The sequence below is a fragment of the Lepisosteus platostomus genome, chromosome 17 (genome assembly GCF_059453375.1).
Source record: "Lepisosteus platostomus isolate fLepPlt1 chromosome 17, fLepPlt1.hap1, whole genome shotgun sequence".
Classification (NCBI taxonomy): Eukaryota; Metazoa; Chordata; class Actinopteri; order Semionotiformes; family Lepisosteidae; genus Lepisosteus; species Lepisosteus platostomus.
The window spans coordinates 18981370-19002637 of NC_142627.1; the positions used below are offsets into that span (position 1 = coordinate 18981370).

The 21268-nt window shown below is 38.4% G+C and overlaps 1 protein-coding gene across 1 annotated transcript in view; it reads right to left on the bottom strand.

Moving 5' to 3' along the window:
- mta3 (metastasis associated 1 family, member 3) overlaps positions 1-21268 on the bottom strand; it is a 72349-nt gene that overhangs the window by 2209 nt on the left and 48872 nt on the right. Inside the window, exons 15-18 of the mRNA XM_088610558.1 lie at positions 14230-14319; positions 13480-13662; positions 10957-10988; positions 8487-8605 (exon numbers count right to left, since the gene is read on the bottom strand). Coding sequence (XP_088466684.1) covers positions 8487-8605; positions 10957-10988; positions 13480-13662; positions 14230-14319 — 424 coding nt within the window. The remainder of the gene's footprint in view (positions 1-8486; positions 8606-10956; positions 10989-13479; positions 13663-14229; positions 14320-21268) is intronic.

Here is a 21268-nt window from a genome sequence, read left to right on the forward strand (position 1 = left end):
TATTACAGGGGCTGCAGAAACAGACAATCCAGACATACGGTAGTTTTGTAAGTGTTTGTCTGATATTGAGTGATGACAAGCAGAAAAAAGGTTTCAGGTTTGATATTTGAAACTGCCTCTCTTAGACACTAAAGAGTATTTGCCAAGACATCATCAAAGACAGCTTCTATTTACTTCTATGTTCAGTGTTTTAATATCTTCAAGCAGTATGAAAGACAATAACTAAGCTTTTATCCAAACAGAAAAAAACACCTTAATTATACACTGTGATTCTGTTTTCAATCCTTCAGAGGTTTAATTATCTCCCTCTCAGGAGGGCCAACAACCTGACTGGGAGCCAGTGTTGGAGCTCCTCTGTGAGAGAATTAACACAGAAACAACTTCCACAGATAACACACAATTCTTTGTTTAAAAGGCACTGCTGTAACTGTCGTATTCAAAGTGATTTAAGCCTGGAGCAAGCAGTAATTCTTTCAGATGTGTTGTAGAAGATTTTAGAGGGTGCAACTACACCAAGACGTTCAGAGTTCCTCTTCTTGGAAGTTATTCTTGGATATTTACTCCTGCTATTCCTCGTTTGGGGATTAATTTCCTTTAAAGTATACATGTTTCTTTCCCATTCTCAAGTATAGACTTCATAAATTATATTTTGTGACATTCCAGACATGTCACTGGTAAAAGTATGATCAGGATATGTTCGAATAACTATGATTGTATTACAACTCATTTAGAATGAATAGGTCCACTAACATTGTGGGAGTGAAGACTGGATAGAGGCATATTATGGAAGGTACAATAAGCCATGTCAGACACATTAAAACCACAGAGCCAACATCAGCTGATACATTGCAGAACACAGCTAATATACAATGGTAATGTAGAAAGAAGCATAATTAAAAAGTAAAATAAACATAGCATGCAGATTAATATAAATATTGGAATTTATATCTTAACATGAACAGCAATTATATTTAAACACAGAATATTTAAAGTTGTTGTGGAACAGAGATATTTCCATTGAGGGAGATAAGATGTATAGCCAACTATATCCCTCAGAAAATTGCTGGTTCCTATCACAAAGCATATTTTTGCAGGCTCTAACTTTAATTAAAATATTATCAAACATCATTTCATCCTGTTCAATTCTGTGGTAACTGAAAAAATGTGGTTTGTACCACCTCTACACTAAGGAGTTAAGTTTCCACTCCTGTGCGCCTCACATTCTCTCTTGACCTTTGTCTTTGTCTTAGTTTATGGCTCCTTATGGGAGACTTCTAATCAAAGTTTACCCTTTTCATTTCACCTTTCTTCAGATGCATCACCAGGATACAAAATGTATCATGTTGTGCAACATTTACATGTGTTATCTAGCATTCTTATGTACCACTTACAATGCCTCTCTCAGACTGGCACTGATGCAGGCAGATAAAAAAAAAACACTGGTAAATATTTGTTTTTCAGACCTTTTCCAGAGACTTCTGGAGAAGCATTTGGCCTGGGAGACGTTTCTTAGCCAGAGTGACAATCACATTTGCCCTAACACTTGTTTCAGATAACAACCGCAATTAGATTTTATATTGTGTTAAAGGGTGTTGCTTGTTGGCTAAGATTTGTCATCTCACTCAGCAGGAGTTTGAAGACTGCAAGGTAAAGCTGTAGGTGTCTGGCGGATGGTTATGGTCTCTAGTTTTCAATTCTGTAAGTGTTTAAGAGGGTTAAAGAGGAATAAAATGGAGAAGCCATAAAAGAAATAAAGAATATATTTCCTCTAAAATGTTTGTATTAGTTATGTAACAGGCGTCAGTGAAGATGAAACCATTCCAGTGATGTCATTCCATTAGAGTCATTCTCTAGGAGTGTTGAACCTCGCTATAACAAGGAACTGGCTCTTGATTTTAAGGGGTTTGGTTGTGACCTGTAGGAATGCTTCAGGTGTGCTGAAGGAATACCTGTGAAGGTGGATCAAATCCACACACCCCAACTGCACTTTCAAAAGGAATAACATGACCCAATACAAATGTTTATCCAGGTGGATGCTGCACATTGGTGGTGGTGAAGGGGAGTCCTCATTATCTGTAAAGCGCTTTGAGTGGAGTGTCCAGAAAAGCGCTATATAAGTGTAAGCAATTATTATTATTATTTATTGAGGAGTTAGGCAGAAGAAGCTTTGGTTTAACATATGGTCAAACACTTGATCAAAGGAAAAGGAAGTTAGGATCCCCCACACAGAGAGAGGTGTTAACCAAGGAGTGGCAGCAAAGGTGTAGATGGGATAGAGGGATGCAGAAAGAACAGAGAAAAGAACAGAGATTTACTATGGTTTTTATAGTTTTTTATGTATTGTATAGTATTGTCATGGAGAAGTATGAGTAAGAGTAGCAGAGGTGAGGAAGACCTTGGATGTTGTTATCCATCTGGAACTTGTGTTAAAAACTCCATGAATTCCCTGTTTGAAAGGTTGTAAGATATTTTGTTTGGTAGTTTTTGGTCACAAGTAGCTCAGTGTTATAAACATTTGGCAACCAAAACTCTTGAATCTATGTTTGCAAAGAAATGCACAACCTGATTTATCATCATCTAACAGCGATAGGCACAGGTGAATCTTTTACAGTCATTAGCTACGCTGATAAGATTGAGCCATGGCTGCAGAGCACTCTTAGATCTTACTGTGTTATGAGACCACTGCAACGTCACCAAACAACTTGGCATTCACTCATGGTTTCAGTCTAGGTGACTTTGTGTCGACTTTGACTGAATATAATTTGATGACCTCTGGCTCAAACCAACTGACGAAGTGGAATGTTCAATGTTTTGTCGAGGTGCCATTGTAAGAGAACAGCAATAAGTTTTAAGCAAAAAAATAGTCTGAATGGATTTATTCAAAGTATCCTCACTTTCTAAAGCAGGCATGGCCAGACCTTATGCTGTAAAGACAAAGTCAAACATATTCATTGGTTATTTATGAGTGAGCTGCTCAATAACACGTAAGAGTTAAAGTCAGGTTTTAATTAATTTATCAAGTTAATAAATTCAGCCAAGCCAGGAAAGACCTGCTCGAAGAGGCTGCAGGCAGTGCGCTCACATTTCTATTCAGAATGATCTCTAAACTACTTTCCTGTATTCCCTGCAAATTTGGTACATCGTTATATGTCTTGCAATGATTGCAAGCAATCATTCAATGATTGAAGGTGTGACCTTTAACACCTGTTGAATTAGGGATTTTGTGAGACCATGGCAGGCAACTCTCACCTAGAATATCACTCTTATGATGCAAAACACATAATTGAAAAACAAAGGCATCACTGCTGTATTATATGTGGATAATCACAGTGATTATCCATGATCATCCTGGATTATCCTGGAACAAATAAAGTACAAAACATCTTCCAGCTAGAGTAACTTAAAGTATGTTAAAAATCTAAAAAAATCAGTTCAAAATAGAATTCAATAAGGTTTTGGATTATTATATGTTATTTTCTTCAGAAAATACAATATTTTCTTCTTCAATGAGCAAATTACAGAGCAATTACATTTGATGAATAAACCTGATGACCTTACAGGAGAGCAGCTGCATACAAAGAAAATAAAAAAGCATGACTGTCAATATTGTGTAATACTGTGAAAGCTATCAAATGCAAGACTTGGAAGGCTGTTTACCTTCTTTGAAGACATTGTCTTTATTAGTAAGCCCACTGAGAAAATGTAATTTTAATAAAGAATCTATTAGCTAGATAATTAAGGTTTACTGCATGTCAGTGCAAGCTAGTCATTTCTTTCTAGGGTTATGTGACAGTAAGGTTTCACCTGTTCAGCCTGGCTGTTTGTTTATGTGTTTGAGTGTTATGTGAATTGCACAAGTATTGATTTGTATAGGGTCTCATAGTATTACATTTAACCGGATCTAACTAAAAAATGTGTCCAAGCTTGGTTTGTGGAAATAAGGCAACAATAACTGTTTTACAGCCACAGTTGCACGTGCACATACACTGTACAATTGTTCAATTAAAAGAGACACATCCCTAAAATAATAATGATAATAAATGCTACATTATTGTCAATAATTAATATGTCTATTAATATTATGAAACAAAATTGCTTTCTTCGGTGCTAAATAGGTATTTTGATTAAGAATACATGATATGATAAAACATTTATCTAGAACTGCTAACACAGGAAAAAACATAAATACCCTCTAACAGCAGTGTTTGACAAATTTCTAACTGTAGACGAACTGAAATAGGTTGGCACTAACTATCTGTGAAGACATGACTGCTATAAATAACACAGCTGTAATTACTTGAATTTTACATTTTTGTGTTACAGCTTCTCCGATGAGCAATGGTGCACCCCTTTATGACATCAATGCTTGAGCAAAAGGATAAGTTAGTTACCAAAGAGAAAATAAATTGACTGAACTACTGTCATGATATAGACTGTGAGTATGAGTTTCTAAGAAGCACAGGCCAGAAAATTATGGCTGACTGACACTTATGGAGTGATTTCATTATGGGGTAATTAATAAATAAATGCAGATCTCATTTTTGATGAAGGCCCATATCAACTTAATCATTTAATAATGGTTTTACACATATAATAATATAAAACATTACTTTATAATTCTGCCCTCGCTATACCCTTTCTTCCCTGGTTTCAGTGTAGTTAAAGATCCATCAATCAGCTTCAAGCTATATTTAGATACTGTTTGGTGCCTTGGAGAACAATGACTCATTCTGACATTAAACTAATGGGAAAGTATTTTTCTCCATAAGATGATTGGTAATAGCTTCATGCTATCGGATTTTAAGTCACATTATTTCTGAATTCTTCTGCACAAAGACTCATAATGTCTTCCAATATTGAATTAAAGGGGTTGTCTAATATAATAGTTCAAGGAAGGCAAAACATTAAGTTGTAGCATAAGTTTTAACCAGTTTTAAAGGATGGTATTTCATAACATGCTTAGCAGTGGTTCTCAGTGTTGGTTCTGGGTAACCCTGCTTTTTTCTGATTTTTATGGTCTTTGCTTTCAGCTCTGAAAAAGCTGGCTAAGATTTCTAACATGAACCTTTTGCTGATAAGAGAGTTTCAGGATAGCCTTGATTTAGGTGTGCTAACTGACATATAGCTAATTGGATTTAAGCAATAGGAAAACACTGACTCATTGTGGGAGCTGCCTGATACAATTCAACCTGTGTCTGTTCATCATCAATTAATCACTTATTAAGTGATCCTTTAAGTCAGAAATGGAGCAAAATCGTAATGACTAAAGTGAAAGACTGCATGAAGTTCTGCAGGCGGAAGTTGTTGGAAATAATCTACTTTAACAATAGTATTTATGAAACAAAGGACTGAGGGCAGAAAAAAATCTAAACTAACAAGCTAATCAGTTACAGGCCCCAATTAGCACTGCTGATTAAGGACCCAGCTGGAAAAAAAGCCAGCAGAGACAGAGTTACTCCTGGAGCAGGACTGAAAACCATTGTTTTAGAATATTAAAGGCTTCATGACTAGGTCTCAGAAGCTGGAATTTATTTTTCCTAGAATGGCTGTAAGCATTAGTAAACATGAGAGCTGTATTATCTAGATCGCGGGTCTCAAACTCCAAAACTGGAAGTCCACAGAGCCCTCAAACCTTGTCCCACCCGACTCTCAGTTATTTAACTAGATTAATTGTTGTGATACCTGAATAAATTCACACACATTTAAAATTACTGTACCAGAATGAACAACAAGGGGAAAATACAAATGAGGGTAGATTTATCTGAGTTAGATAATAACTAGATTGATCAAGTCAATTGATATTTCAAGGTTAGTCAATACCAAAGGGCACTGAGGCCCCCTGGAACAACAAGTCGAGTTGACGTTATTTCTAGTATTTGGTGTCTGGTGTCTAACTATGTACTTGGCCCATTTTTTGGGCAAACACATGTGTTTAATTTATCATGCTGTAAAACAAGGACCAATATGTGAAAAAGCAACATGAGGAGATGTGTGTTTGGTGTGTGGATCCTTGGAATCAAGTGAAGGGTGGGATAAAACTGGACTTACCATAAGAAGTTGTCTAACGGCTGCCGAACTGAAATGAAACAAGCAGCCAGTCATTGCACAGAAAGACAGAAACAGACAGCTCCTCTGCACCAGCAGGACAAAGCGGATCCTTTGTATCACCCTACAAGCTACCTTTGAAGCACAACCCGCCAGTGTCACAGACACTGAAGGAAACACTGACCTGACAGGGGGTCAGTCAGAAACTCTTTTGTAAGAACTAAAGAAATGTTACAAACAAGAAGAGGCCATTCAGGTCATCTAGCTTGTTTGGTTGTTAGCCACTCATTGATCCGAACAATTTCAGCTTTGTCTTGAAAGTTGAGTAACATGTTCCGGGTCCAACAACTCTTTACAGTTTGTCTGAGTTAAATCTAGTTATGTACTGTATCTCAAGATGAATATTTTCAGGCGCAGGGCCACACTCAGATTTGTACTGAACAGATATCTATTTATATGGTATCTTTTATTTTTAAAATAAATTTACAGGCTATGTCAGAAATGTTAGCTCCCCCTGGCAAATTCATAATACAGAATGAGAGAAATGCAACATAACACACTGAGAGGCAGAGAAGTTCCTGTGAAGTGTACAATCCATTATTCTTTCAGTGACAGGAGACATACAAGCTATGAAATAGGAAATAGCTGCTATATTATGTTATTACCTCACAACTGCTTTTAGATTACAAGGAAGAAAAAATTTCTTGCATCATGATTCAGTCCATTTCTATGCAACCCCTCATTTTCCAGTTGTCCCCATATGAGAAGAAATTGTATTTAAAGTCAATCATTTTGTAATTACAATGTTATTAACATCCGTTTACCCTTCGGAGGAAAAAGAATTGGAGCATAATATGCGTTGATATGATATACACCAGCACCCAGAAATATACCTGCAGTATAACAGGTGGTGACTAAGGAGTACAGTGTCCTAAATCGTAGCGTACCATCCAAGGATACTGCAGTCCCTGAGGCCAAGCTGTACGGTGAGGAGATTTCAGGGCAAATATGACAACAGATTTTAAATCACTTCTGATTACGAGAAGGATTATATTCCCAGGGTCTTCAATTTAAGATAGAGCTTTGAAGCTAAGGACTGGAAGTGAAAATGCCCCAAAAAGGGAAAAGCACCTCATCAATATACATCAGATGTGGCTGTTGTGCTGCCACACTCAAATCTTAAAAAAAGAAAGAAAAATGCTGAATTATAAGCAATCCAGCACAGATTACTGAGGATTATTGTGTGATTGAACAAAGGATAATCATCCTTTTCAGTCTTGACATACACTGTGCAGACAAGCTTTCAGGTTTCACTTCATCCTCACGCTACCTTTGTTGCAGAAGAACGCCACAGAAACTCCAGCTCACATCCTCTTAGTGATTTCCTTTTCTCTCAAAGACACAAAGACAGACTTACAGCCACCTCACATGGTGCTGCACTAGGGTTCCTCAAATTCAAAAACCCCCACGGTCAATTTTAAATGTATGCTTGCAAGTGCCCTGTTCTTACCAAACGGGTATGCTGTGCAGAACATTTCATCTGGGTTCATCCATCAACCTCTGCTTAGCTACATTTAGCTGTTTCCTGCTTCTCACTGCAGATGTGCCAGTTGTGTGAGAATTGCATGTATTGCGAATAAAAATTCAAGAGCAACTTTTCCTTTCTTTTTTTTCTTCACATGAACTGTATGGCTGATCATCTGTACACCTGAAAACAAACTACTGTTTTAAACTTTCTTTGAAGCAGTGCATGGGGATTTTCTCTAATTGATAAAAATGTGTTCACAGTTACAAATGCTCATTAATTAATTATGTTTTATTATGTATATAATGCAGTTCTAGCATGCAATGGAAAATGGAATTATGGTGGGAACCATCACAATGGGTAATTTAAAGTTCCCTCACCATTCTGTGTACAACGCCCTGAGCAAAGGGGTACTGATGTGTTACAGGACAAAATTAGATATCACTAATAATTACATAATGCTGCAAAGGAACTAGTAATAGGTTTATTCCATGCTGAAAAGAGAAGAAAGAAAACACAACATTTCGGCCGTGGAGCCTTCTTCAGGTATAAGGCACCCTTCTTCAGAAGGCTCCACGGCCGAAACGTTGCATTTTCTTTCTTCTCTTTTCAGCATTGAATAAACCTATTACTTGTTCCTTTGCAGCCTACACATGCTGACGCATCTACCTACCTGAACTATTACATAATGTTGTTGTGTACACATTGTAAAAAGACAGTACAGCCCTGCAGATGATAGGGCCATGTTTGAATACTAGCAACGTATACTTTATTTAGGACAGCAAGACACTAACTTGCAGTTCTTTGCTCTATTGTGTGCACTGCATAGGATACCACAGAGCTCTAAATGATACTGTGGCCATAGGCTGTGTCTCACAGGGTGCCATGCTGTGCATATAGTATGGTATATGCCCACCTGGTTTCCTGGGACACCAGGAAGAAGCCGTCGTCAGGAGCATCAATCCAGTTGGGTCTCTGTTTGCGGAGAAAGGTGCCAGCAGCTCTTGCTGGGTTGCTGCTGGCTCTGCCATTGTGCTGGACAGGAAGAGGAAAGAACAGGGGCACCACAAATACATAGATGTTAGGCCGCTAACAGGTACACAGCTGCTCCTTTGCTTCTGCAATACTATAGAACTTGATTTCAAAGTTTTTATGAAAGCAAAGTTAACTTTTGTACTTTTCTTTATAATTTAGCGTTCTATGACAAAAGTGAGCTTTTACCCATTTATTACGAACAGTTACATATCTACAAAGATGCATGAGTGCTGGTGAGACAATAACTATGTTGATCTTATAAGTGAACGTAAGAAAAAAAATAGTTTGGCTGCAAACCAAGTTTTAGTTCCTTAGTGGTTCTAATTTAATTTCACCAGGGTTGCATGTGCCTCAATACATCATAATGTGCTTGAGATTCTGAATGTGAATTTTTGCTTTATTTTAATTCAGAATGTGTTCTTTTTTCAACTACTCTTGAGGCTGAAAAAAAGGATATTTTATTTGCAGCAGTTTATATCAACTGCTGTAATACCCAATCCCATCATATCAGCTACATGCCCTTCTCGAGAAATACTATCAAACACCAAGACAGCAAATGAGAAAAAAAACAGTCCACAGATCAGCCCTTCCTCTGCTTCATGCTGACAAGTGCCTGAATGAATTCAAACAGGCTGACTTGCTGTAATTCTACAGCTCATTAATCACTCTTGGCTGTGCATTAAGAACAGAACAGTCAAAGGTTATGTTGTGAGGATTATAAATGCCTCTAATATGCTATTACTCATAATAACTTGTTGTGTTCTTGTCTGTGTTTTTTGCTAGACAGCATTGTTTTGCCAGGGAATCCTTTTAACAGCAATGAAACTCTGAATATAAGCAATGTCCTATGTGCTCAGGGACCATGAGAGTAATGTGGCTTCTGCCATCCTGCAATTTGTGTCATGCTTGATGGGGGTTGAACCCAGCTGAATACATGAATAGGTGAAGTAAGAAAGAAATTTAAAATTGTACTGCATCTTTTATCAGTTCACACTAATGCCTAAGTCAAACTGAATTCTACCCTAAGACCTTGGATGTGCAGAAGCTTACTAGTTTTCAGATGAGGAAAAAACACAATAAAAAAATTGATTGAACTATAAATAAAGTGTAATGCGTGTGAAAAACCCATTATATTCCCTACAGTTTGTACAGTTTTGAGAATGTGAATGTGTTTCTTACATGAATAAACCTTTTGAGGGTGAAAAATGAATATTGTCTTCAGAGCTTTCGAAGTGGTGTACTTGAAAAGTTGAGCAATTTTGGGATGAAAAAATAAAATGTGAAAGGAATTTACTGGCTCCCATGCACAAGCAGTGTGGTTTGTGTTTCATATGGCTTATTTAGACATCCAGGGGCGCTGTACAATGGCTGACCCTGTGTTCTGATCCCGGGCTTCTCTCCCTGTCTGTGTGTCTGTGTGTCTCATGGAGAGCAAGCTGGGGTATGCGAAAAGATAATTCCTAATGCAAGAAATTGTAAAGGGTTAATAAAGTGATGTTATTATTATTTATGTTAATGGTCCTCATGAGGAGTTTGTCCCATTTAAGTAATGTTATTTTGTCCTTTTCACTCACCGGTTTACTGATACAACGACCATGATTAGAGTATAAGCAGAAAAACAAAGTCCACTGGTTCTTTTTCCAAGATATTAAGACGACAAAAGAATGGACACAATTGTGTAGTGTGGTGCCTAGTGTAAGAGACATAAGCACTGGATCAAGGGGACTCCAGCGTGGCTTTTTAGTTCAAGGAAACAACCTCATTATTTTACAGTTGCCTGATGTAGATGAGCATTTAATTGGAGTTTCACGAATGACAGTAATCTCTGTTATTCAAGAGCCAGACACAAAGACGTTTTAACAGCTGGTTTGTGCTCAATGTGGGTTGTCAAGGAGGCACTGGAGCAATGTTCCCTTCAAGATTTTTTATTGTATTTCATATTTTTATTTTCAATCTGTCAAGATATCCACCTCCCATCATCTTGTATGATAGGGTGCCTATTGTTTTGTTTTGTTTAAAGGTTTTTTCAATATTTGGCAGAAAATAACCACAACAAACAGCGCTCTCAGGTTCTGACCTTCATGGCAAGATTTCCACTTTTTGGGGGGAAATCTAATTTTGATTTCTTCCAGTTTCAATTCATACAGCCTTCTCAGACATCCCTCTTTAGGGATGTTTTTCATTACTGTTTCCTCATTACTCCAAACCACCATGGGAAATGACCTCTGATTTTCTTCTTACTTGTTTTTATTAAAAATCAGTGGTTGCCGTGGAGCTGGGCACAAGGTATGCCACAACTGTCTTACTCATAATAAAAATTAAGCACAGAGCTAATTAATGAAGGGGCTTACCAGGACTGGTCCCATGATGTGGCTCATGTTGTCTAAGAAAAAAAGATATAGAAATTAATTTTAAATATATCGGTATTGATTGATTTAGAAACAAACGGACAAATACCAAGAATAAGCAAGAGGTACACTATAAGTCATGCCATAAACTGAAGTATTTGTATCTTCCAGATTCAATAAACCAGATAGACAATAAACAATAACAAAAAATAATTATTATAATAATTTACAACAAAAAAGTTATAATATGTCATGTCTGTTCTAAATACTGTTTTTCAGCATCATTTTAGTTTCAGTATGCCTTCGGGTTGTGCAAGGAAACCAGGGAACCCAGAGGAAACCCTTACAATCACAAGGAGAACATACAAACTCCACACAGACAGCACCCCAGTTCCAGAATTGAACCCAGTGCCCCAGTGCTGCACTTTCCCTTGTGCTACAGTGATGCCCTAGAGTGATACTATGGCAAATAAATTATTTAAAAAGTGGTCACATTCTCAGTGTCTTTGAAACAAAAGTACACTCAGCCCAGAGATATACATTTTGAAACAACGCACAGCCTAATGGTGTCATATTAGATCCGAAAAAAGCCAAAGATAACATAAAAATTGCTCCTAAAGAGGAATGTGGGCATACATTCTGACAGCTTTGCCCTTTTACACTTTCAAGTTAATGAGAGAAATTAAAGGTTTAACAATTACTGAATGTTCCTCTCTCTAATTTTACTGCCAGTTCCAAGGCTGAGGCAAGTGTTAGCACAGAGCAGTTCTCACCCAATGTTAATTATTTCTACTTTTAGACATTCTGACACGACAGTAGTGCCCAATGAGCTAATGAGGAAACTAGGGTGCTGAGGTGTTGGACTGCTTTAGTCTCTCATCCTCTGAGTGACTTTGCAAGGTGCAAGAGACCTACAGTGTTGATCACACGTGCCTGGTGGTCTATGAAGAGACCAGAAAGTGTCCAGATTTCCAGCTTCTCCTCAATGGTTACACAACATAAATCTGACTGCTCAGAGCCAATTAATTCCACGGAGTTATGCTGATGAGTGTTTAAAAATAAATGTGGGGAGATATTATTATCTATCTTAGAATGACTGATTAACATCACTCACAGCTGCAGAAATGATAAACGTAAATTATTTACTTCAGGCGCATCCAGTAATGACCTGCTGAAAGAAGTGATGAAGAGATAGGACAGAGCACTCTGAAGATCTGTTCGCACATGGCAACTCTATGTGGTTTACAAGAAGAAGAATCTGGTGAAAGCCCAGAGAAGAGAACAAAGTCTGGAGGGACGAGGAAAAATGGAAAACAATTAAACAGATGGTCCGATTTTCACATCACGGCTGAAAATGAAAACGTGAAGGATATACAGTATGTTTGTCAACTCATATGCATGGACTATAGGTGGTTCCTTTGTGTGTGGAATTTGTGTGCTCTTCCCATTGTGGATGGGTTATTCTGAGAACTCAGGTTGCCTTCCTCATCCCAGTGATTGCTGACAGGCTGACTGGTTCATCTAAATGGTGCTCTCCATGAGAAAGAAAGCTGGGCCACCCACTTCTTAAATCTGCCCAGCCCTGCATGGCTCTGGTGCCTCTGTCTCCAGGGCTTTATGATTCACAAGTATAAATATATTCACTTTTCTGCTTGATTAGCATGAACACTTCAAAGAGCTCATACACACTACTGAGTCCAGGATTCACAAAACGGGGTCAAAAGACATCAAAAGTATAAACCATTTTGAAGATCGTTTAACTGAAGCTTTTGTGATCTGCTACATTCTGACCCTTGTTAGTTAAAAACAGTTTTAAGACTTAGATTATCTAGTGATGGACGCCTATTTGAGGGGATGAAAGTGAGAGAATGGAATTTAATTCACACTGTGTCAAATTAGGTGCCCCTATGTCAGTGAGCGTTTTTAAAGATGAAACTGGATTTTCAAGTATTTTTTTTTCCGTTCACCGCAGGTGTCGAGCTGATGCTTTATTAGCCAAGGGGAGTCTTTGCAATCAAAGACTCATTCAGACTCATCTTCTTCGAGAATTTCTCTCCTTGTATTTCTGAGACTTAGGAGAAAAGTTCATGCCTGTCTGGTAAAATGGGGATGTGGGATAGCAAAGAAAGCTTCACTGTCAATGTGTTTGTCACAGAAGACAGCACAGTGCTGCCTAGAGAGGGAACACGGGTTAGCTTCTATCAGATAGACAAAGCCAAGACAAAACGTTATTTCCACAGTAAAGCAAGTCTCGTAAAGAAATGAAAATGAAGGTGGAGGGCATTTGTTTTCTCTTGTGTGTTTGATGCAATGCAATGAAGCCGGGTTATTAAATCTTTATGGTCAAATGGCCACGAGGTTGTCCAGCAACCCAAAAGTGCCAGGGTCCTTGAAGGGATCAGGCAGAACCAAAAGGACAAACTACAGACTATGTCACGACGAATGAGAGCATAACACACATATATACAGTGCTCTCCATTTTAGGATGCACAATGCACAGTGCTCATAATTTTACGTGTAGATTACCATGCCCAATAATGTTCCCTCTTCTCTCCAGCCCCTCTATCCTGCTGTGGTGGTTGTAGCTCCGTTTCCCCAGAATTCCAAGGGGACCGTGGCTGGGCAGAGAAGAGAGGAGGCGTTTTGCGGGCTGGCACTGCAGGCTGGGTGTCCGTGCCACTCTGGGGCTGTGGAGGGGGGGGCGGGACTCTGTAACACACAGCACAGGCAAACTGAGCAGCTTCTCTTTGCAGGGAACCATAATGCTTTAATGACAAACCTCCAATAATCACACATTGATATGACCACAACACAACACCAAGTACTGTGCAGTGATGAATGCTGTCACTGGAATTGAACAAAAATATTGGAAATATGATTGAATGCAGCAAAATAAGCAGTGTCCTTCTCGTCTGTGCTCGCAGACGATGTGGCTGTAGTGAATAAACTCCCCCACACGGGATAACCCTCCCCTTCCAGGGTTTGAAAACTCACGTGAGGTGCTTTCCAAATTCATAACCGGGTTTGTTGTTGAACTGTTAAAATTGAACTTTCAATATTATGTGAAGAATACACATAAACTACCCCATTTGAGAAAAAGCAGCAGACGCAGATCAGATACATTGTTAAAAAATTAAAATGGGACAACAAATATGCTTCTCGCATGGTTGCACCTGGTTTATTACAAGCTAAAAGCCTGAGTTCAAATGCTGTTTTTCTGTTCTGTGCACATCATTGTTATTCGGGGCCACTGCCAAGCAGAGATTGTACACCCACCTAAGTACTTGAGGACGCTGGAGAGAGTCACTCTCGGAGAAGCTTTCATCTTGGCTGGTCTCTCCACTCCTTCGGGCAGCCGGCTCATGTCTGGAGATCAAAGAAGCCAGACTTCAGATCTCGAGTGGGATGTTAAAGATTACATGTAATGTTAATGACAACACGACAAATAAAGTGCATTAGAAACATCTTCACCAACCAATCCACATAAAAAGGAGATTGACGTTTCTCCATCGACCACTTCGATCTCTTGCACCCTTCCAGGTTCTCTGAGTTCCTGATAATTCTTCTTCTGAAAGATAACTGGATTCTCATATACAAGCTTCCAGAAAAAAATGCATGTCCTTTTAACAGGACAGTTATGTTAAGTATTTTTTATTACTAGGATAATAAGAAAACCTCTGTGACAGATCGGTAGGCCTGCTCCTCCCAATCTATATATATATACCTTAAACCTTAAATGATGAGAAGAGAAGTATACATTTAAGAGAGATTAATTTTAAATTTGTATTAAGGATTTCTGAGTGGGACCACTGGTGAAGAACTGGGCTAAGAATTTGGATTGAGCCCTATAGTCTGGTCATCACCAGATTTAACATGGGCCAGGCCTTTGGTTAACTGTGACCAGAATTCTCCAGATGGTGTTACACAGCTGAAGTTCTGATCGCAACATTGTCCTGCCTAGAGTATCCTTGCCTTGCAACATACGATACATCCTGTGATCCACAGGAAGACTTGGACCTCTGCAGTGTCGATATTGAGACGTACATTCCTCCTCTAGTCATAGAAGCTTGTCCTCACACTTTGGGGTCATAGTGTGGCCAATGGCAAGTGACTCTAACAGTGCATATTGGAGTACAGCCTTTGCAATCCTCATTTCGTCTGAGTTGACTTAGGGTTTTCACAAATTCATAAATTAGTAAGGAGTTAAATATTCAAGTGTTATAGTGAACTTCACATGCAAAAAATCTTAAAACTAATTTTAAAATTTAAAATGTAAATTTAAAATCTTTTAATCTAGGAAATAATTAATGTTTTAGGAATGAACAGTTAACCCACAGACACTGCTCTATCATTTCATTTTTTAAATGTTGTTTAACGTTCTTATCCTAACAATGTTACATAACTAGCCTGTAGTTTAAGCTGAGTGTCTGAAATTATGGATAAAAAAAGAACGTGAAGTGAAATATTTTTCATTTCGATTCAGTGCGGAATGTAATTTTGGAGCCAAACAATACCTTGTCAAATGCTACATAAATGCCTCTCAGCTACAGATAAATATTTTGAGCTGGACATATTTCTGAGTGGGTTGTATAAGCCATTAAAAGAAATATATATTAAATACATGTACAGACAGATATTGTAGCCCTTAATGAAGTATATGCCATTTTCTCACTTGAGTGTTATAGAAAAGAAGCAGAAGAATTTTATATAATGGATTTGCTATCATGCATTGAAGAGGAAAACACATATCAAAGGAAGTGGATAACTAACAGCCTTTCATTCTGCCAGGACAATCGCTGTTTAAACAAAGCTTGCCAAAGAAAATGTAACCCCTATTCAATTCCACATATGTTAGCAGAACTCCAGGTTCATTTCCAGAGCAAATCAGACCAGTTTAACTACACTGACACTGGGTTTAGGGAATGTTAACTGTTGCTTTTTTAAAAAACTAAAAAAACTTTAAAGGCAGATCATTTAGCATTGAGGTTAGGTTTTAGTGTGAGGGTGAGAGAATATAGCAACGTCAATCAGGTGAAGAGTATGACCTGCAAATGTGTGGGAAAACAATTTAGCAGTAAGTCATTGAAGAAATCTCCACCTTAAAAACGGAAACATAGTATTGAAAAAATATTTAGTATTAGCCTGACTACACTATGTACATGCCCAGTGCTATCAATGCAAATACTGGCCTGAAGCTGAGAACAAGCAATTTGCCAGAACTCCTTGATGAGATATTAGGTCGTAGTTCCTCTTTACTCCTGAGGGTACACAATCTAGGTACTAAATATATCCCTGGATAAACAGAAAATGGATTAATTTTAGGATTATCAGTGCAATGAGGTCCAATAGGGATTAGGGGCCTCTAGTTTCCAGATGTGGAGGTTTTGAGAAAATGGGTCGTAACAAGCTTGCCTGGCCGACTGTGGTTTTTAAAATACATCTGCCCTGACAGCGCTAGCTGGTGCTTTCTGAATTACATCTTGGTTAGCAGAATGGATAACATGGACTGCTGGTGAATGAAGAAGTAGGAATCCCTTACATTCCTATGTTGAAAGATAACTTGCAGTAAGAATAAACTCTGCTGTACAAAAATACCAATGAGTTTTCAACACCCAGTGTGACAGTTAATGAAGGTGCCTTCTTATTCATGGAACTTGATATTGCATTTCTTGAATATCTCCAACAACATTGGCCTTCCCATCTCAATTCTAAAATTAGATCATTCTTTATTGTGTTGTTTGCCTTTTCAAGCTTTTACACTTTGTTGTGTGTAGCTTTTGTAGTTGTTGTATTTCATTACCTTATTAACTTGTATTGTCATCCAGAAAATTCTAAAAACATGCTAGACAAATGTATGGTCTGTTACAGGCTCATGTATCATGTATGACAACTCTTGCATAATTGGGTTTGTAAGGAGTCAGAAACAAGAACACACAACAAAATATTGCATGAGTTAGTAAGAAATCCAATTGAGATCAGGAACCTGCTTAATTTACAACTCCACTACACGCAGGCAAAAAAAAGATTAATTGATACATAGGAGAGTGGAGAAGGGGAGAACTAACCAACCTGATCCTCTTTTTCTTCAGTAAGAACACTCTGTTGTTGCTTTTGAGTGGTTCACTGGCGCCAATTGTCCCAGATCTGACACACTAATGTACAGCAGTTAAAAACATTTGGATGCAACAGCACCTTACTTCTGATTGATATGGCCCTTCTGGCTTTTATGCGCCTGGCTAATGTTCAGTCAATATCCTCTGGTTAAAAGAACAACCTCAGGTTGACTGAGCTTTAATGCAGTGAGATCAATTCAGATCAATCAATATCCTAAGTATATCAGCAGCAGACACAAAGATGCTACAAGTCCCTAGACCTTTGCACAGCCTCGGTGCCTCAAGCCAGTTAGAGATGCTCTGCTGCTGTAGTACAGACTTTAATTAATCGTTAGCACTTCTTCTAAGAGGGAATGGGCACTTATCCCTAAGGTGAGTCACCAAATTCAAATTAATTGCAGTAGCAGTACTAGGAGCCACTGTCTCCTTTTTATGCTTTTAAATGAACTGGGTTCTGAGAAGCCATACTTGAGAGGCAACCCTAGAAATTCATCCCAGGAGACAGGAACGAGTGATATAGAAACAGGAAATTTCCTCACAATTCATGTAAAGGAGTCAAATCAGATGGATGTGTATTACTGCATTTTGATTCGTGTGTTGAAAGACAACACACAGGCTTTTGAAATGTCACAACCAAGAATGGTTTCTAGGTAGTATTCTGTGTACAAGATTTAAAGATACGTTTTGAATTTAATGCAGCATTTTCGGGGAGACGGTCTCTTAGGATTTGGCAGCTTTAACAATTTACTTTTGAGGCACGTGTGAGATTTTAATCTTTTTGAGAAGCTTAAGAATATTAACCTGGGGATTTGCAGAAAAAAAAGCTTGTGCCTTCATTTAGTTCAGCAGTGGCAGCCGTCTTGGCAACAGGGAGATGAGCCCTGTTTTAAGTGATATCGGAGTAGGAGAGGGGAGTGACATTCTGATCCCAGGAAGTTGTGGAGTTGGTTCTATAGTGCGGTGTGGTGAGAAACTAGAGAAAACGGAGGAATCATCCAGTTGTCCAGTGACTGATCAGTAAATCTTTACTAAATAAATGTTTCAGCCAGAACTTCGTTAAGTCTCATATAGCATGCAGTCTCCTAAAAACCTTTAAATTCATGCTCTCAGAACGATAGTGTTGGCAGTAAATATATATCTCTGGTCAATATGCAGGGCTACATGGTACGTATAGCATTCGTTTCCAAATTATACTGGCATGGGATGGCACTGCTGATTAGCTAATACAAGGGGAGGATAAAGAAAAAAAGAAAAAGGTGAAAGATTTGAAAGTCTGGGGGAGGGGGTAAACAAGAGGTGTGAAAGTTCCTGAGACCTCTCCGATGACCCCTTCAGAGCAGTACAGCAAAAGGTGTGGATATTCAGCTTGAACAGCATGCTCACCTTTTACTACAACCGAACACAAATTCAGATGTCAGCTCACAAACACACCTTCCGCTGCTTCACCAAGTTCTGAACAGAGCTCCTCACACGAGAGCAGCCTCTGTCCACCTAGCCAGACCTCAGCCTCTCAAGGCAATCCAACCCATGGACAGACAGACAAAAACAAAACAGGGGGCGCCGTGAACACTGCATAGTCTGCTGCCAGTTTTCCTCATCAAAGCACGTCACGAAAATGAAAACCTTCTACGTTGTATCGTTCTATCGTTCCTAGTCTATGTGCATAATGTAGACAGACATGAGTTCAGATTTTTTTTTAAATGGAATAGTGTGACAATACATTGTATGGACCAGAAACTGTGCTACAAAGTGTGAATGTTGGAGCTGTTCAGAGCTGGAGATCTCTGTCCGGTCCAGGGCTGTAACGCTGCATGCGGTCTTGCCAATCGACCGCGTGCAATTTACTCGCCCAATCAACAGACAAGTACTGTACAAAGCACAAGTGGTACATAAAATTACAAGGACTCAAGAGTGCTTTTAACCTTTTTATTTTTTATTTTGACCAGTCAGCACACACAACATTCACAACAGAAATGCATCACCAGAAATTGACGCACAAACAGAACACTGGAATGAGGAGATCACTGGACAGAGCAAGACAGGGGAGCTGTGGCGGGGGGGGGGAGAAATGTAGGAAACAGTGTGAACAACAGAGTGGAGGAAATAAAAGACAAACACACATTCACAAACAACAGTGAACCAATTCATTTCTAGGATCTTTTCCTTTAATGATTTTGCTCATCGGCTTTCCTGGCCAGTGATTCTTACAAACGGAGTGACGCATTCTGCGATGAAGTAAACAGAAATTGAAACTTTTTTTTCCTGTTAATTTCCTTCATTTTGTTTTGCAATCGGTCTGTGCTTTCTGAGGAACAAGTGGGTGTATTTATCCTTGCACCTTCCCAGCCTTTGTGGTAAAATGAAAGAAAAAGCAAAGAGCAAATTGCCCCTCCAGGTTTCTTCGCTGATAATTTGAGAACACTAATTTCTACGATCTTCTCAGATTCTAAATGTTTAAGATCTGCAGCTGATGAGGTGTTCAAACTTACTACTAAGATCTCTCATTGAATAAAGTGTGTTTTATGGGTGCGAGATTACTGTAAGTATCAGAAGACTGTCACAAGTTATTTTTTCTCTTTGGAAAAGCCCCACCTAATTAGTTATTCTTGGTTTGATTTCCAGTTACTACCACACATTTTGAAACCCTGTAAGACACCACACATCAAAAGCAAGAAACAGGACCACAGCCTGTGGGATCTCTGACTACATCACTCATACTCTGCCCACACAGGGTGTTGAAAAACATTTTCTGAAAAAGCAAGGTTTAAACATCTCTGTCCACCTTCAGAGCAAAAAACGACGAATTGCATTGAAAAAGACATAAACCAAGCAGAAAATAGCAGAATTACTCATGTAGTCTTACACTGAAGTACCTAGAGCATTCTTTATTAAGAACTGCACTTCAGCCATAAAAAGCATTTTTTAGGTTTGGCTCCCACGGAAAAGAAATGTATGCTCTTCAAAACCATGAAAAAATTGATCTGATGAATTGTTAATATCAATATTTAGAAAATGTGCTTAATTTATCTTTTCATGATGAATCAAGAACTTAAATATAAAATGTTTATTTAACCTGCGTTAATGATAAAGAATGAATACTGGAAAGACAGGGACAACCTGCCAAGTTTTCATGTTGATCACAAAGAGGGGAATCAGTTGTCTGGGTTCAATTCTACCAGAGATCAGGGCTTCACGTTAGACAGAAAGCAGGGACCTTTATACTCAATTAGCTTGCTGGATGAGAATCCTGCTTCGCCTGCAGCTCACTGAAGCCAGATTGTTGCCTTCTATAAAGACTCAACCAAGCAAAAAAAAAATGTATACAAAGCAGATCTGGAGACAATATCATTGTAATACAGCAGATATACTGTATTATCTTATTATAATGCAAATATGAGCTTGAACATCCTGTGATGGAAACCTATAATAAGGGAAATGGTGGAAGAGGAAGAGAGATATCAGATTTAATTTGCAATTTTTTAATTAAAACATCAGAAGGCTTAGCTCACTAATCACATGCTTTACTACTTATATTCCCTAAGCTGCCCAAGAAACGCAACAACAATTTTATCAAAATTTGCAAGCTACATGTTTTGATGTCTTTTTGGTGCCGGTTCACTAGTACAATAAATTAATGGGGTACTCAAGTTTTAATTCCTTAAACCCCTGTATGATCTATGGTATCTATTTAAAAACACAACGTCTAAAATCACAATACACTGATAAAGGTCAGAAATGACTGAATTTAATAGGAACAATCTAATGACACATTGCCACTACAGTCTCCGAAGTGAAAAGATGAGCTGAAACAGGCTGTGCTGTACCACTGAATCACAAGCCATTATAACATATGGGCCCACAGTATCCTCCATTAGTGTCGTATTCCTCCCTTGCTTGTAATGAGCAACGTTAGCATGAAAAGAGGCTAACTGAATGAAGCACGCAGGGATAAAAATACAGCACATCTGGTTTATGTCTTCCACTGCCAAGCAGGTACATTTTGAACCAATATTTCCGATATTTCCTCGTTTTCATCTGAAAGTTTTGCTTCCGGTGAAAAACGTCATGCACTTAGTACTCCAGAAAGTGCAGCAGCACTGCAATCCCTTCACTTTCCTATCATTAATAACCAACCAGTGCGGACATGAAAGTAAATAGGTGAATTCAATCAACAAAACAGTCTTTTAGTAGTATGACGTTCC